At 34.9% G+C, this 18415-nt stretch overlaps 1 protein-coding gene across 1 annotated transcript; it reads left to right on the top strand.

Moving 5' to 3' along the window:
* Positions 1 to 3165: 3165 nt before the first annotated feature.
* LOC129870653 (serine/threonine-protein phosphatase 2A 65 kDa regulatory subunit A beta isoform-like) lies at positions 3166 to 17269 on the top strand. Its single transcript, XM_055945485.1, has 13 exons — positions 3166 to 3306; positions 4982 to 5396; positions 5686 to 5932; positions 6138 to 6250; positions 8117 to 8196; positions 9609 to 9750; positions 9845 to 9925; positions 11320 to 11424; positions 14129 to 14311; positions 15729 to 15821; positions 16361 to 16500; positions 16584 to 16650; positions 16810 to 17269. Exons 2-13 carry the CDS (start codon positions 5352 to 5354, stop codon positions 16927 to 16929), a joined length of 1416 nt encoding a protein of 471 aa, XP_055801460.1. The 5' UTR covers positions 3166 to 3306; positions 4982 to 5351; the 3' UTR covers positions 16930 to 17269.
* Positions 17270 to 18415: the final 1146 nt, after the last annotated feature.

The raw sequence follows: 18415 nt of genomic DNA, 5'->3' as shown, positions 1-18415 counted from the left end.
CCAAATTTGATTTACTTACCACAATGGAGGGTTGCTTTGTTCTAGCGAAAAGGACAATCTTCCTTGGAGACTTTTTGAGGGATTATGATGTAGATCTGTTCTCTGATGGAGAAATGGGTTCTCTTCAGGTGGTAGTGGTGGTGTGTTTGTGAGGGAGAAAAAGAGAAGAGAATGGTTTTTTGGGGGTTAAGTTGTTCGGTAGTCTCTTGTGTCATTTTGTGGGTTTCTTTTTTGGGAATGAAGAATAAGGAATATGGGGGTGAAGTGGTGGGCTGATCATCATGAGATTGTAGTATAGATTAGTATATTAATGGGGCAATTAGGAATGGGTTGGTGGGTAGTTAGTGCTGAAATGTAGTGTGGGTATGTTGCTACGTGTATGGTGTGATGAAAATTGGGTAAAAAAATTTTGGGATCTAACAACAAATAATAATAATAACAACAAATGATAATAATAATAAATAATAACAACAATAGTAATAATAATAACAATACTAATGATGATGATGATGATGATGATGATGATGATGATGATGATGATGATGATGATGATGATGATGATGATGATGATGATGATGATGATGATGATGATGATGATGATGATGATGATAATAATAATAATAATAATATACTAAATAAATACTTAAAATTAAAAATTATGAAAAATCAATATTCTAAATTAGTAACCCATGAAATAAATATAGAAAATAATAAAGTTTTGAATATTATGCTAAATGTAAGCTTAAGCCTACAATAAATAAATAAAAAATTAAAATACACATTTAATTAAATAGTAGTCCAAAATGGATTATAGGTCGGTCAAAATTGGGTGTCAACAAGAATCACATCTTGAAATATCAGATTTGTAATAATGCATTTTTCAGAAATATCTTTTTGGACAATCATCGCTTGTCTCTACCATGTCACCATCATTCCAAAGCCAAATAAATCGATTGTTCTTCTCGATCCATTCACCATGACAATCAACCATTATTATTATTGGTTCCTCGATAAATGATACTTAAACAAATTTGATCTAGGCATAGTTAATAATGATAGTATAACAAATTAAGTTATGACTTTTGCATATGCTGAAGATGGGATAAAACCAAAACTAAATCCAACAGATATATAATCTATTGCAACATATGCCTTATCTATTTACTTTTTGCAACATAAGTCTTATCTGTTGCAACTTATGGCCCATATGTTACAACATGTGTCATGTGATGCAACAAGCAAGGTAACTATTACAACAGGTAAGACAATTGTTGCTAATAAGATTAATTATTTGTTGCAACATATGATCCATCTGTTGCAATAAGTAAGACAATTGTTGCAAATATGATTAGTCATCTATTGCAACACATGCCTTTTCTGCTGCAACAAGTAAGACAACTGTTGCAAGTATGATATGCCTTAGCTGTTGCGGCATATGACCCACCTGTTGCAACAAGTAAGACAATTGTTGCAAAAATGGTTAGTCATCTGTTGCAACACATGCCTTATCTGTTGCAACATATGACCTATCTGTTATAACATGTAAGTTATTTGTTGCAACAGGTAAGACAACTGTTGGAACCGCGAATGTAAATTATTGAAAAATACGTAGGTATACCCAGATGAATAATTGAAATCAAATAACTATTATTTTACTTATCAAATCACTTTATGAAGTAATACCAAGTGATGTAGAACAAAATCTGGTCCAATTATTGGCTAAATGAACCACCAAAAAGAGAAGAAGAAGAAGAAGCCAACAACAATAATGGCGAGCAACAAAACGATAAGAAGAAGAATAAGAGAACAAAAAGAAGAACAAAAGAAGAAGAAGAAGTAGGAAAGCCTAAAAAAATGATAGTTTTTATTTTTTCTTCTTTTGGGTTCCTTCCCTTTTTAGTTAAAATTAGGGTTTTAGTCTTTTATCTATTTTAATATAATGGATCAAAGTATTAATTTAAAAACTTGAGGACAACTTTCACACACCTCTTATAATTTCTTAATCCTTAATTACATAATTGTCACTTACATTCAATTAAAATAACTTGAGTAATTACAATTTAGATTTCACATTTTTTTATCACTCTTAATTAAAAGTTCCTAGATACCTTGTTTTTTATTTTACTATTCAAATATAATGAATATATAGAGAATAGAGGACAAAATAAAGAGAAAAGGGTCAAAAATACCCCTCAACTTTCATTTATTAGTTAACTTTACCTTTATCGTTAAAGTAAAGTTGTTCTTACCCTCGCTGTCTACAACCTTGTTACTCGTACCGCTCAATTGAATGAAAAATCCCAAATCAACTAAAATTACCCAATTTTTTTTAATCCACACCCGACCCAAAATAATTGACATTTTCAGATCTTATATATTAAAATATTTTTTTTATAGGAAACATAAAACTAAATTTTTGTAAATGACTAAAAAAATCATTTCTCCTTAATGAATTTTCACTTTATTTATCACTTTTATCATATTAACAAAATTAGTTATTATTTTACTATTAATATTCAGTAATTAAACATACACCAAATTAGTTTATAAAATTTAAGACTACACATCAATAAATATGAATATTATGATAAGTTACTTATATTAGTTATTATTTTTTAAGAGTGTGCGAAGTCTAAATTAGAAGTGTGAACAAGTGGAGTAACTATTTTCTAATGGACCAATTTATTACACATTCACAAAAAAATATTTTTTTTGGAAAAATGGTTTTCAAAATTAATTCATTTACTTAACTAATTTTGGAAGAAAAATTCCATTGAAAATATATCCTTGCAGTGTTGTTGTTACTGCATTTTCGATCGTTATTCACTTGTGTACTATTACTATTAAGGAGAAATAATTCTTTTAGTCATTTACAAAAAAATTAATTTTATGTTTTTTATTACAAATAATAATATGTTTTAATATATATGATCTGAAATGGTTAATTTTTTGGATCGAATTTGGATTAAAAGAGAAAATTAAATAATTTTAATTAAAATTGAATAATTATAATTAATTTATTAGTTAACTTTAGCCTCAGCGTTAACTTGTCATTATTGTACTCTTCAATTGGATGAAAAGTAATTAATTATAATTATTCAATTATAATTAATAAATGACCCTTTTCCGTAAAATAAAATAAAACAAACGAGATTGGAGATTGTAATGAGCATCATTTTAATCATTTTCTCTGCTCAGTCCAAACTCTCATTTCATTGAATTCAACGAAGGCAACAAAACTCCTCTCTTGAATTCGACGAAGATCAACGGCTTTAAGTCTTCGGCAGCCGTCGAGTCACATTGCCGGTAATCCTCTCTTCTGCCTCTTGTCCACAAGTTGCTCAAAATCAATTTTCTTCGGCTAAAACTGAAATAATGTAATCAAACTTGGTTGTTTTCTTGCAATAAAATGATAAAATAGTTGATTTGTTTAGTTTTGGAAGACGAAATTGAGCTCATTCTAGTATTAGGGCCTTTTTCCTTTAACAATTTCAGCTCCAGGGAATTTGTTTTGCATCCTTTTTATCTTCTTTGATTAAATGCTAGGGTTTAGTTTGGAAGACGAAATTGAACTTGCGGAATGGACTTTCATGTTTCTTATGTCAATGAAGTGGTTGAGAACCCTCATGTCTCGGGTTTAAAAATGTGGAGACAAAAAATACTAGATGATTCTTCATATCTCTCTAAGCCTTGATGGACAGACTTACCTAGCCTTGGTGGACAGAGTTACCTGGTACCTCTTGCTGGCAGAAGGTGACAGGTATTTCGTGGAATTAGTCGAGCTGCGTGAAAGCTGTCCCGGACACCATGTTTCATCAAAAAAAAATTTAAAAATCTCTTATCGTAATCAACCGTAATGGCTTGGTTTAAGTGAGAATCAAAAAACCGAAAGATCTTAAAAATTGATTTTTTAACCTTTTTTTGGCAGGAAAAGGGTGTAAATTTACCCATGTACTATTCCAAAATTGCTCAATTTAACCTCTGTTATGCTTTGGGTCCTCTCATATCCTAGCCCTATGTAACAACAACAACAACCACCACCACCTAGTGAAATCCCACAACGTGAGGTCTGGGGAGGCTAAAGTGTACGCAGACCTTACTCCTACCAAGGTAGGACGGTTGTTTCCGAGAGACCCTCGGCTCAAACTTAAGATGGGGTGAACTCCATGTGTCAAAGAAACTTGAGGGAAAAGGTCTAAATATACCCCTCAACAAAAAAAAGAAAGGTCTGAATTTACCCCATTACTTTTGACAATGATTTAAAATTTTCCTCTGTTGTTCTTTAGGTTGGAGCTCCATTAGGGGTCGAGGGAAAAAATGAGACTTTTTCCTATTGGCAGGGGTAAGATTAGACTCTTAGTATGACCAAGGGAAAAGTTGATCAATTTTGGATAGTACTGGGTCAAATTTGACCCTTTTCTCTTTTAGTAATGGTAACAGTGTGTAGACCAACTTGTTTGTTGCCTATCTTATTATTCATTAATCCACCGGTCTACCTGCCACAGCCCACATGCCCAGTTGCCAGGTAAACCTGCCATGAAAGCTGAACTTACACTGAGGATTGTAGCAGGGATTGGAATCTGGGATCTTGAAACTCTTCTTTTACACCTGAATAGCTTTGACATTCCCTTGTGAACTACAATTTTGAGTTTATAAATATGGAAAAGCTCCTTTTTGGCCGCAAAACCAAAGCTTTTTATCATTCTCTTGTTCAGATTCGAACTCCATACCAACCACTCTCTTGGAATGCATTCCTCTCTTGTGCAATTACTCTCTGTTTGTTACTCTTCATTCGTCTTTCTTTTCTTTTTTGCATTGTGTTTATCTTTTCATTCCAGCTGGGGGAGAGAAGGGTTCTTGCTCAGATTGATTTGTGATTTCTCAGTAGTCAAGACAGCATATGGTAGTAATGAAAAAGCTGGTCAAATTTCTTTCATTTTTTTTTGTTGTAGTTCTCAATCATCTATCTCTGCAATTGCAGCTGTAAGGAAAACATAATATACATGGCAATGATTCAAGAGCAATTTTACCCAATAGCTTTGGTACTAGATGAGCTGAAGAATGATGACATTCAATTGAGGTTGAATTCTATTAGGAGGTTATCTTCTATTGCACGTGAACTCGGTGAAGAAAGAACCAGGAAGGAGTTGATCCCATTTTTGTGAGAACACAATGACGACGAAGATGAGGTGCTACTTGCCTTGTCAGAAGAATTAGGCAGTTTTATTCCTTATGTTGGAGGAGTGGAGCACGCTCATGTGTTACTCCCTCTTCTGGGAACCCTTTGCACTGTGGACAAGACCTGTGTGAGGGACAAAGCTGTGGAGTCATTGTGCAGAATTGGATCCCAGATGAGGGAGAGGGATTTGATTGATTGGTTTGTCTCTCTTGTGAAGGTTTGCCCCACACTTTTACTGTTTATTTTAACTCTCATCACTTGTTCTAAGGAATGCTGTTTTTTCATAAGTTTAGAGATCATAGTCAGACAAACTTACAAAGACCATTAGTTGCAAGTAGTTAGTGCCTTGCAATCTGGAAATTCATAGTAACATGTAAACTCAAAGTATTGCGTGCCAAAACTTCATCTGTATCCTGTCATATTTTGTCATGGCCAATCACAAAATACAGTATTTAAATCAACCTTTTGCATTTTGTTCCTATGTCTTCCTTTTCCACAATCGTTAGAGGCTGGCAGCTGGTGAATGGTTCACGGCTAGAGTTTCTGCTTGTGGACTATTTCACATTGTTTACCCAAGTGCCCCTGAGATGTTAAAGGCAGAGCTCCGGTCCATATATAGTCAGTTGTGTCAAGATGACATGCCTATGGTGAGAAGGTCAGCTGCAACAAACTTGGGGAAGTTTGCTGCTACCATTGAACCAGCTTACCTCAAGACTGACATCATGAAAATATTTGAAGATCTTACACATGATGGTAATATTTTAACTCAGAAGTTGACCCTTATGATTATAACTATTCAGTCTAGTCATTCACAGTTTAAGACATGTATGGTTCAACTTCATCTGGTTGCCGCTACTTGTAGCAGTAAATAGCCCTGCAGCTCTTCTAATTAATTGTCTATACGACATGTTGTATCGATTTGAGTGGTTATGGTGACTCTATTTTGTCTTGATTTCAGATCAAGATTCTGTACGCTTACTAGCAGTTGAGGGCTGTGCTGCACTAGGCAAGTTGCTGGAGTCCCAGGATTGTGTTGCACATATTCTTCCTGTCATTGTCAACTTCTCTCAGGTTAGATTGTGTTTGAAATCATGCTACTTGGGCACTCGTAGATTCTTTCTTTCATGCCTATTCAGATTTGTGCATTCATTTGTAGTCTTAGGATCAAATTCTGCATATAGTCGGTTACCTTTTAAATTGTTTAGTGAGCTGTTGGGAGTTATTTTAACAACTTATTTTATCACAATATCTGTATCTCTCATCATATCTTTTAAGTCTACTTATTGGTTTACTACCTATTAGTATGATTCTGATGTATTTTAGAATATCCGTGATCATTGTGATCTTGTAAATTAAGATATCACACTTTGAGATCAAATCATAACCATTTTCCCAGAGAAGCTTTGTCATAGCAGGAAATAGTGAATTTTTGGGCTCAATTGTCTAAGTTATGATAAGGGTCATTACTTGCTGTTTGAGAAATCTCTACTATAGTTCATACAAATCTAGCAAGGTAGTGGAATGTAAAAGGAACACAAATCAGTGGCTTGGACCCCTGATTAAAAGCGGTCCTTACTGCAAGATCTTGGTGGTTGGAATGACACTTCGGAAGTTCTCTGGATCTAATTCTGATCATGATCAAAACTAGAGTGAAATTACTTCAGAATTAGCTTCATAGACTGATATGATTGATTGTTGGTGTAGTCATATAATTAAATGCTTTTACTAGTGCTTTTTATAAGTCCAAATCTTTTACTAGTTTTATACAATACAAAAAGCATGACATGGCAACAACCTCTTTGGCCAAGCTTCTGGAAAGTTAACAGTGTTCCTTTTTATTTTAAAAATACTTGTTTTAGAGAGTTGAGGTGTTTGGTACCTTTTAGGAAAAATAAGTGCTTTTGAGTTGTAGCAGAAGTTGGAAAAAGTAGCTTTTTCCCTGAAGCACTTTTGAAACTTTGGCAGAGCAGAAATTTCTGCTCTAGTACTGGCAATTGATCACCCGAACACAAAATACTACTCTCCGAAAGACCTTTTTCGAAACCAAAAGTATATTTTCTCACAAAAACACTTCTGTAAATATTCAGATTTTACAAGCTTGGTCAAACTTGCTATAGAACTTGTAAAAAGGTGATGTTAGAAAGCTGGGATTCACTTGCCAATAGTCGATACTCGATAGTGAAAATAGGTTCAATCTTTAGCTTATATAGTGGATGAATTAGTTGGGGAATTGATGGGACTGAGTGCTGGATTCTTATAGCAGGTAGGCAGGACTGAAATTGAGGAAGAGTGGAACAGAGCAAGCATTATTTTGGGTCTATATTGTGTGGATGAACAATAACAACAGGAGAACAAGAAAGGTGGAAAATGGTATGGAAATTGGGAAGTACTCTAAAAGTATCGCTAGTAGATATAATTTTTAAGAAGAATCCACTATGGGTACATCCGAAAGCTCAGTAGAGGCTTTTTTTATCTCCTAATTATGGATAGCTTGATGCAAACATCTCATACTTGGCTGGAAGAGGTTGTTCAAATGATCAATTTCAGAAACTAATACTGTTCCGTCCCACAAAATTTTAGGTTCACCACAATGAAAATCTGATCAGTGGTCTTCAGCAAAATAACTAGGTTCAGTTAGGGGGTGTTCTGATTTAAGTTCGTTACTTCTTTATTATTGATCAGGGAACCTGGTTTACCCTTGTACTTTGTCCTGGCTTATATCATTTCACAACTTGTTTACACAAAACTACTGATTTGTCGGACTTCCATTTGATTTCTTTTAGCAGCTTAATATATGTGCATGTTTGCATATATATATATATGCATGTTTGCATATATATATATATACACACACACACACACACACACACACACTAGTTTCTTTTACATGTGTTTCTTTGTCAAACTCACTCCGAGTTTGTTTCTCAAAATGACCAGGATAAGTCTTGGCGTGTACGGTACGTGGTTGCAAACCAGTTGTATGAACTGTGTGAAGCTGTGGGACCTGAGCCGGCCAGGTACTAAACTCACATATTTTACTTGGTGAAATCTAATCTTATGACATTTGTCTAGTGTTTATTGTGCTGCTTTTCTTTCATTTATAAAGATATTATCGGGATATCTTGATGTCTTCAAATTTTACTTTATGTGATTCTTGGTGTCTTTGTAAGTAATCATAATATATCAACATGCACCAAGATCACTTTTAAATGTAGTGTTATGTAGTTGGGTTTACCAAATACTTGTTTACTCTCACATGTCTGTTTTACGTGTAAAATTAATTCATTGAAATAATTTCCATCTCATAGGTGTGTTCTGTGTTACTAAGTCACATTCTAGAGAAGATTGCTCTGAATGCTATCTCTATTTCCTGACTTACTTTCAGTGTCTTTGTTATCATAAGAAATTCAGGATCTGACTTGGTTTTGAATGTCGAATTTTCACTGGGTATGTTGTTGTTGTTGTTGAGACTACATAACCAATTCCCCTTAGCCAAAATAACCATGTCATTCAGTCGAGTTGAATCCTTACATATTATGTGTTGATTGTTCCTGTGGTTGAGTGGGCCTAAGTGCCCGCCTATCGTAATCAGCATTTTCCTGAAGGCTCCTTTCAGGGGCTTGAAAAATGGGTGGGGTGGGGGGTGGGTGTATATGTGATGAAATCAAGTGGTAGTTGTAGGAATGCATATATTCAATGTTGACTGAGATTTTTTTTTTCTTTTTTTGGATGGGATTAACCAAGGATTAATTTTCAGAAAATGATGCAGTATTTATATCAGAAACAAAGAATTAACTTCAAGTCACTAGAATATACTCTACAGCCCTGAAAGCACTGCTCATCATTGTTAAGTGTCCCACATTGGTTGAATTGAGGGTTTAAGAGTCTTTTTTTGCTGTACATATTTACAACATCTTGGTGCATAGTAATGAAATCTCTACCTTCCTATAAAAAAATTGTGGCATGTTGGTTGAGGGAATGGGTTATTGCATCCTTATATAGTCTTAGGCAATTCTCACCTCATTAGCTAGCTTTTGAGGTTGAGTTAGATTCAATATCAATTTCTTAACATGGTATCAAAGTCAGACTTAGACCTATCCCAATTCTTGCTTTACCCAATGGTGGGTCCCCATTTATATTATCTACACTCCAGAAATCCAGCCCTGGGCGTGTGAGGGGTGTTAAGGGTACCACATTGGTTGAGCAACTCTCAGCTCATGAGCTAGCTTGCGAGGTTGATTTAGATGCATTACCATTTTCTCAACAATAATGATAGGTGATGTGGTCAATGTCAAATTAGTAGAGAATATTCCGTTTCTAGGAGTCCATGCATGTGTTTCTCTACCAATGACTCTGTTAACTCACTCACCATACGGAAAATTAGCAATTTTGCTGTGTGATATCTGATTGTTGGTGATCATGACTTAAGGACGGACTTGGTTCCTACTTATGTGCATTTGCTGTGGGATAATGAAGCTGAAGTGTGTATAGCTGCTGCAGGGAAAGCCACCAAATTCAGTCAGATTCTTAGCCCTGAGCTTGCTATACAGCTTGTTCTTCCCCATGTGAAGGTAAATGCATCTTAGTTTACCTGTTAAGGAACTTTTAATTACAGCGTTTGTTCCAGCTGTTCCTAATAGGTAATTGAGTTTTTAAATGTTATAGGAATTGTCATCAGACTCATCGCAGCATGTTAGATCTTCTTTGGCTTCTGTTATAATGGGGATGGCTGCTGTCCTGGGGAAGGTGATCAAACGTTTTCTTGATTTGTGTTGTAGATTTCAGACGAGAAAATATTAATCACGTATTTATGTATGCTACATATGGTGATATGCATAACATCGCCAAGTTGTAGAACTTACCGTGATACTATTTGGATTTTTTGCGTGATACTATTTGGATTTTTCGCAACTAAGAATTTTCATTATCTGCAATATGTTACTGCTTTAGATGACAGCGTTTGCATATAAGTTAACTTTTGGAAGCTTTTGCATTCTACTGCTCTAGCTAACATAACTGCATTTGGACCTTGTAAAAGAATCTACTTTTTGGAGGAAAAAGAAGACCAGTATGACCTGGGGATCAAATTCTTTGATGAGATCTAATTAGGTTCTGCTCTTTATTTGTATGATGCAATTTGTGTATATATCCTTTATTTTATCTGGCTCTGCGATTCAACATATTTCTATAAATCATCTTATCACGCACATTGTTTAACGGGTCTATTATATTAAGCTTGAATGTGCACAGTTGAATGCATCAACCTGGTTCTCATTCTTCTTCAATTTCCTTTTGATGCTTTCTATTCTTCTTATGAGCCTGTTTGGCCAAACTTTTGGGAAATTAAAAGTGATTCTTTTGAAGTGCTTATCTTGGAGATTTATGGTGTTTAGCCAAATTTCTGGGAAAAAGAAGTTCTTTTGAGTAGTACAACAAGTTGTTTTTTTCTATTGGGAAGAAGCTGAAAAATTAGCTTCTCCTTAGAAGCAGAAGTGGGTTTTTATTTTTTTCATTACTAAAAGGACAAATGCTTGCTAAAAATTTATATTTACCCCACTATTCTCATAGTATGAACAAAAACTAACCTCATGCATGATCAGTGATATAATACCACATTATGATCAAGGTTTTGAAGACTTTCTCTCTCAAGCCTCTCTATTTTATGATTTTAATTTTTTATATATAAATATTAAAGGAATTTGACAAGCTAATTACTGTCCTATATTATAAATATTTTAAATCATTTATCTAGTGGGATGATATTAATTTAAAGTTGCATGTTTTTGACATTCGAAGCAGTTTGTTCAAGCACAAACTGCTTCTCTAATTCTAACAAAAGTCCCTTCTAAATGATTTCGCCAAACACAGAGTAGTAATCTCCCAAGTGCTTTTTCTAAAACACCATTTGACAAAAAGTGCTTATCAAAATAAGCAGATTCAAAGAGCTGGCAAACAAACTATTTTGTAGGCAATGTATCTTTTATACCTTTTGGATTTTGAGTTGGTAACTTCGGCTACCTTATCATAATATAACATGTGCAACTAAAGAGATTTTTGTGTTTGGTTTCTTCCTAGTTTTTCTGCCTCCTTGTGATCTTTAACAATGAAATTATCAAATTCATTTTCTATATTTCATGCAGGATGCAACCATTGGACATCTTCTTCCAGTTTTTCTTTCCCTTCTGAAGGATGAATTTCCTGATGTGCGCCTCAACATCATTAGCAAACTTGATCAAGTCAATCAGGTTGATTGTATTTTCAAGCCTTGTTCTTTCTAGCTCCCTCTGGTTCATGCTTTCCATTCATTATGAGTGTTTCTTTGTGACTGATAAGCTCCCAGAGAAAGAAGGAAATTGAAGATCAATGAAGTCGTGAAGTCAACCAAGTATAGTGGATGCCACTTTACCTTCTTGTTCCTACAAAATTTTCTTGATTATCTTTCAGTTCTAGGATATAGATATCAAGATGCATTCTTATCTCTATTACTGAGACGAGTTGGGGTAGACCAGGCTGGTTCAGGATCAATTGGGCTGGACGTATAGATGAATTTTGTTTCAGGCTTATTCATTTCATGAATCTATGGTGGAGATTAGTGGTGGCAAATGGCGGATTGGGTCAAATTTGGGCGGGTTGAAAACGGGTCAACATAAAATGGGTAATAATCCAATCCGTCCATATTTTATATGGGTAAAAGCGGGTTGGTGGATAAATGGGTTGGGTAAAAAGCAATTGACCCACATTTACCCATTTCCACGAGTAAATTATACTCAACATTATTATTTCTCATCATGCTCCTATCTCAGAATAGACTTCTCCTAGAGTCTCTTCTTGATCGAAAATATTCATTTCTTTGCCATGCTTATTTCCTTAGTTCTTTAATTTTCTTATAATCTAAACGTGTACAGACTTTAGTATTAGAGTGAGTTTTCGTGCTACAATATGATATTCTCACTATTATAGTTTTTATCTGTGAAGCCTTGCTAGTCTTTGTATCTTAAACAATCTGATAAGTCAGTATTAGCCAAATTATGCACTTTTTACCATACTTTGTATCAATATTAGCCAAATTAATTTCCTACATCTTCAATAATATTGTCACTATTTCAGCAACAACAACAACATACCCAGTGTAGTCCCACACAGTAGGTCTAGGGAAGGTAGAGTGTATGCAGACCTTATCTCTACCTTAGAGGTGAGGTAGAGCGACTGTTTTTAATAGATCCCCGGCTCAGGACAAAACCAGTCTAGAAAAAGACATAATTGTACAAGAGACAATAGATATTAACTGAACAATATACAACAAAGTAATACTACGAATGAACGACATGAAATAATATATAGTAACAGAAATCGAAGAAAAGGAAACTACAAGAGTAGCCTACGATTATTAGTAAGGGAAACAAGAAAAACACTCCTACCTACTAGTATGGATGCACCCCTATCTACTAACCTTCTATCCTAATTTGTGTCCTCCACACCTTCCTATCTAAGGTCATGTCCTCGATAAATTGCAATTGCACTATGTCCTGTCTAATCACCCCTCCCCAATACTTTTTTGATCTACTTCTAACTCACTTGAATTCATCCATAACCAACCTCTTACACCTTTGCACTGGAGCATTCGTACATCTACTCATCACATGCCCGAACCATCTAAACCTTGCTTCCCGAATCTTCTTCCCTAAATTCACTCCCACCTTGTCTCGGATATCCTCATTTTTAATCCTATCTCTCCTAGTATACCCATCCATCGCAAAATCCTCATCTCCGCCACTTCCATCTTTTGAATGTGAGAGTTTTTTACTGGCCAACATTCCGCCTCATACAACATAGCTGGTCTAACTACCACTCTGTAGAACTTGCCTTAAAGTTTAGGTTACACCTTCTTATCACACAAAACTCCAGATGCGAGCCTCTATTTCATTCACCCTGTACCAATACAGTGAGTGACATTTTCGTCAATCTCTCCATTTTCCCAAATAATCGACCCAAGATACTTGAAACTACTTCTCTTTTGGATGACTTGTGTATCAATCTTCACTTCCACATTGGCCTCATGTGTCACATCACTGAACTTGCACTCCAAGTATTCAATCTTGGTTCTGCTCAACCTGAACCCTCTAGACTCCAGGGTCTGTCTCCAAATCTTTAACTTAGCATTAACTCCGCCGCGAGTCTCGTTGATCAAAAACTACGTCATCTGCAAATAACATAAACCATCTGCAAATATTGTCACTATTTCATAGTAGAAAAAAAGTTGGGACTAAAGAATGTTCAAGTTATCAAAAAATTAACTATATCTTCACCTTTGATCTTATCCAATTATGATAGAATTTATATTTTAACTTATATATCTAAACAAAGCAAGACACGTGAATTGGACCTGTGGAGAATATTACATGTTCATAAGACAAGTATAAGGAATTGAATAGTACTGTCATAAATTTTGCCATGATCATCTGAAAACAAAAGTTCTTTTCAACTCTGTTTTCTTGGTAGTAGTGTCGTAGGCTTAAATTATTAAGGATTTAAGTTTGTGATGCAATATCTGCAAAGTCTGTTTATCCTATTGTGGCATGTTGAGTTTGTTACTGCTAGTGATTAAGAATTAACTTCATCATGAATTATTTTCTGTGGCAGATACTTTTATTTTTTGGGTAACATAGATGAACTTATATTAAGTTAAAGAAATGGTACATGGGAGCTAGTATTCCCAACAGTGGGATACAAAGAGTTAGTAGTAGTATTTATTCGATCCTTAGAGCTAGAAGGATCAATAGCAGTAGTTCTAGTTATATGGCTGACATTACAAAAACTTCTAGAGCAAAAAACTTTTGAACTAAACATTGAAGCATCATTGTTTATGTAGGATGCAGCTTGGTCTATAGTTCTTGATTTTGTAACTCCTCCTTGATCTGCTTCTAAATCTAAGTTGCTCCAATTTTACAGGTGATTGGAATTGATTTATTATCCCAATCTTTGTTGCCAGCTATTGTTGAGTTGGCAGAGGATAGGCATTGGCGAGTTCGTCTGGCTATAATAGAATACATACCTCTGTTGGCCAGTCAGTTGGGTGTAGGATTTTTTGATGATAAGCTTGGCGCCCTTTGCAAGCAGTGGTTACAGGATGAGGTTGGTATGTGATAAGCTAGTGACTAGATATGGATCCTTTCTTTTTGATTTGTAACACAAACATTAGATATGTAACCTAGAAAATGAAAGCATAGATACTTTGCTTTTGTTACGTGAGTGCATCTCACTTTGTGTGTCATTGTCAGTGGTAAGGAGGAGACATGGATTGGATCAAAACTAATTGTAATTTCTGTCTCAGGCCTCATTTGCTTTTATTAACATTAATAAGACACCTAAATCTGAATACACATCTAAATTTTAAGATGTGAATTAAGATTTAGATGTCTAAATCTGAATACACATCTGAACATTAAGATGTTGTAACATCTGAATACTAAATAGTTAATTAAGACTATTTATTTTTTCAACATCTGAATATATAAAATTTGTCTTTATTTAAAAGTTAATAAATATAAATTTAATAAAATACTAAATTAATCTAATATTATATCAATAAAATATTTTAAAAAATTATGACTCTTGTTGATGGTGATGACCGGTGGTGGAGACAGGATTTTCAATAAGGGGGTTCAAAATCTGAAGAAGTAAGACGCACGAACTAGCCGAAGGGGGTTCGACATCTAGTATATATACATAAAAAATTATTTTAAACATGTATAAATAATATAATTTTTCGCCGAAGGATGTTCGGATGAACTCCTTAGCCACTATGTGGCTCCGTCCCCGGTGATGGCTAGCGGTGGTGTTTGTGGGTGTTGATTGGGAATGATGTTGGCTAATGGTGGTGTTGTATGTAGTAGCCAGTGGTGATGGTGGTTGGTTGTAGTAGTTGATGGTGGCGACGGTTGATTGTTGTGATGGATGATAGTGATACTAATGGTGGTGGTAAATGATGACGGTGGTTGGCAATATATAGTGTGACTAATGAGTGGTAATTGTCGGTAGTGATCAGTCCTTGTTGTAATGGTAGTTGGTGGTGAAGATGGTAAAGGTGGCTAATGGTAGTGACAACTGAGTGTAGTAAAGTTTGAGGATGGTAGTTGTTGGTAGTGGATGGTGGTAGTTGATAATGGTGAGCGACAATGACGACAATTGATAATGGTGAGCGATGGTAGTAGAAGTGAATGGGTGGAGTTGGTGATTGCCATCTTTGTAGATATCTTTGAATATAAATCTTAATGATATTATGACGTTGTTACAAATTTTAATCATTCAGATGTATTCGAACTCATTAAGTGGTTGTAAAACAAATGCTCTTAATGATTAAGATTCAAACATTCAGAACAAACTAACTTTATGACTGAGAGCTGAATGATTGAGATTAAGACCTTCATTAAGTACAAAAAAATGAAGCCTTAGTGACTTATTCTCTTCTCTTCCATGGTTGATACATGTCAAAGAGAATTGCTTACATCGAGCATTCGGTTCTCCTTACTGATTTGCGTATGTGGTTCAGGTTTATTCAATCAGAGACGCTGCAGCTAATAACTTAAAGCGCCTTGCGGAAGAATTTGGTCCAGAGTGGGCAATGCAGCATATAATTCCTCAGGTTTGTTTGATGATTTCAAAGCTGAAGTGCTGGTTATCTTGCATAATTTCCAAATAAAGGTCTCGTGAGAATTCTTTTTCCGTTGATGCATGAATATTAGCCAGAATGGTAGGGAGGGATGAGTTAATTTCCCTTTTGATAATCATTCTTGGAAGTAATCCCCAAGGATTGATTTCTCTTTAGATAATCATTCCAATTCCTTTCTCAACTGTGTATCCACTATGACAGCCCTCCCAAAAGTAAAAGGCAAAAGAAGGAGAAAAATGAAAATTGTCAGGTTGAAGGGTTAATACTGGATTTTGTGGATACTTGAGACTCTAGTAATAATTCATCATGGCAAACCTTAGTTTCGGAGATTTGGTTTAATCATGTTTGTTATCTGATTGTTTTCTGTTTCTCATTGGTTAAGACATGGTCGTTTGTTTGCATTTTCTAGATATGATTAATATTCTGTGTTATTCTTACTCTTGGTTTGACCATGTCTGATATCAAGCTTGTTTTCTGTTTCTTAGTGGTTTAAACATGTCATCTCTTTGCAGGTTTTGGATGTGATTAATAATTCACATTATTTCTATCGTGTGACAATACTTAGGGCAATTTCTTTACTTGCACCTGTGATGGGTTCTGAGATAACATGCTCTAAGTTGCTGCCGGTGGTTATTACAGCAGCAAAGGACAGGTGGTTTTGCTTTTCAATTCTTGTTAAAGTCATTATATGCATCAGTTCCTAGAGCTAATGGTCCAATTTCTTTTCTTCCACAGAGTGCCCAACATCAAACTTAATGTTGCAAAGGTGTTGCAGTCCCTTATCCCCGTTGTTGACCAATCAGTGAGAACTCTCATCTACCTTTTTTTTTCTTGGCTTGGTTTACTTAGTTTAGTTGAAATAACGATTGCGCTTACTTACATTGTTTGTTGAAGAAAGTTTACACTTGCATATCCTCCCTATACCTTTGTGCTGACTTTCTAAGCCTCTTATAATTGCCAGGTGGCGGAGAAAACAATTCGCACTAGTTTAGTAGAGCTAGCTGAGGACCCTGATGTCGATGTCCGTTTTTATGCAAGTCAAGCACTTCAGTCAATTGATGTTGTCATGATGTCAAGTTAGAGATACTTATTTGTTGGGGGTTCAATACCAGAATTCTGTGATTAAATCCTCTTTGGTCGTCCGGGATTATGTCCTCACACCAGGACACAATTAAGGGAATACATAAAGTGAAATACATCTGCTTGAGATTTCTAATTTTTTAGGATGTGTCAATATGAAATGCTTCCTACAAGTAAGCTCAAGTCTTAACATGTAAATTCGCTGTTAGACTGTTATACTTGGTGCATGCCGTTTGTCTAAGACCATTTTGTCGGCACTAAGTGTTGTTGGCCATTCTGTTGTATGATCATAGTTCTTGGACTTTGAGATATGGCAAGCAAGTAATCCAGATCTTTTGCAATATTGTAAATTCTTAGCAAATAGAAAACTAAATTCTTAAAAGATAGATCCAGGTATGACACTGTACTTGGTTGGCACACCCCACTCTCTTTAACATGGAGGGTATTGCCTATGAGTAAAACTAGAACTATGATTAATAATTACACCAAAATGAATCACTTGTTGTAATGCCCATTAGACTGTTTTGAATACTGAAGCTTCTTATTTCATAAAAGGCTAATTTCGTAAATTTTTAATGAGTATTTTGGACTATTCGATAACTATAATTATTTAGTTGAGAGGTAAATTTAGATAACTAATTTAATTAATAGGCTAAAGTGATAATATATTTAATATCATATATCGTTTATTCTATATTTATTAAAATAGTTAATAGGGTTATTACTTTTAGTACTTAATTAATTTAGAAAAGAAAAGAGAAAAAGAGGAAGGAAATCAATTTATTCGGCATCGACAAACATTAGCCAGGTAACCTATATAATTTTCTCATTTCCATTTACATAGAACTACTGCTTAGTGCATAGATAATCAGTGCATTGCTTATGGATAACAAATTGTCCAATTATTGTTGGGTGGAGAAAGTTTTGAATTGAAAAATAGTTATGTGCAACGTGGGTTCATTTTATTGATGGATTGAGTTGTTACTTTTAGTGGTGGCATGGATAGTTTACTATGCATTTGATTGTTGTGGTTTGAATGGTTGATATATCGTTGTTATTGGTTTACAATCCCGAAACCGTGAAATCCATAATTTTAAACTTGCCCTAACAAAAGTGATGCCTTGAACAAAGAAGGTTTGATGAAATACTGTTAATGAAGTGGAATGTGATAATAAAGAATGATAAATTAATTATATTTGGATCAGGTGTCACATTCTGACATGGTATATTTGGATCGAGTGTCACGTTTCAACAAGGTATATTTGGATCAGGTGTCACGAGCCGACACGATATATTTGAATCGAGTGTCATGAGCCGATACGATATAGGTGGATTGGTGTCACGTTCCGACATCATATATTTGGATCGGGTGTCACGTTCCAGCACGATAATATTAAGAAAAAATAAATTAAATGACCTAATACTATCCAATCTCAAATAATTCATTTTCCAAAAGAGTGTGGTGTGGAGGCTTGAGTCCTCATGTA

The sequence above is a fragment of the Solanum dulcamara genome, chromosome 10 (assembly GCF_947179165.1).
Source record: "Solanum dulcamara chromosome 10, daSolDulc1.2, whole genome shotgun sequence".
Classification (NCBI taxonomy): domain Eukaryota; kingdom Viridiplantae; phylum Streptophyta; class Magnoliopsida; order Solanales; family Solanaceae; genus Solanum; species Solanum dulcamara.
Note: the sequence above shows the minus strand (reverse complement) of the source record. Positions and strands in the feature narration are given on the sequence as shown.

Coding starts and splice junctions, on each gene's coding strand:
- LOC129870653 (XM_055945485.1), top strand. CDS start 5,352: ATGAGGGAGAGGGATTTGATTGATTGGTTTGTCTCTCTTGTGAAG. Junction 8,197..9,608: donor GTGGGACCTGAGCCGGCCAG/GTACTAAACTCA, acceptor TCATGACTTAAG/GACGGACTTGGTTCCTACTT. Junction 15,822..16,360: donor TGCAGCATATAATTCCTCAG/GTTTGTTTGATG, acceptor ATCTCTTTGCAG/GTTTTGGATGTGATTAATAA.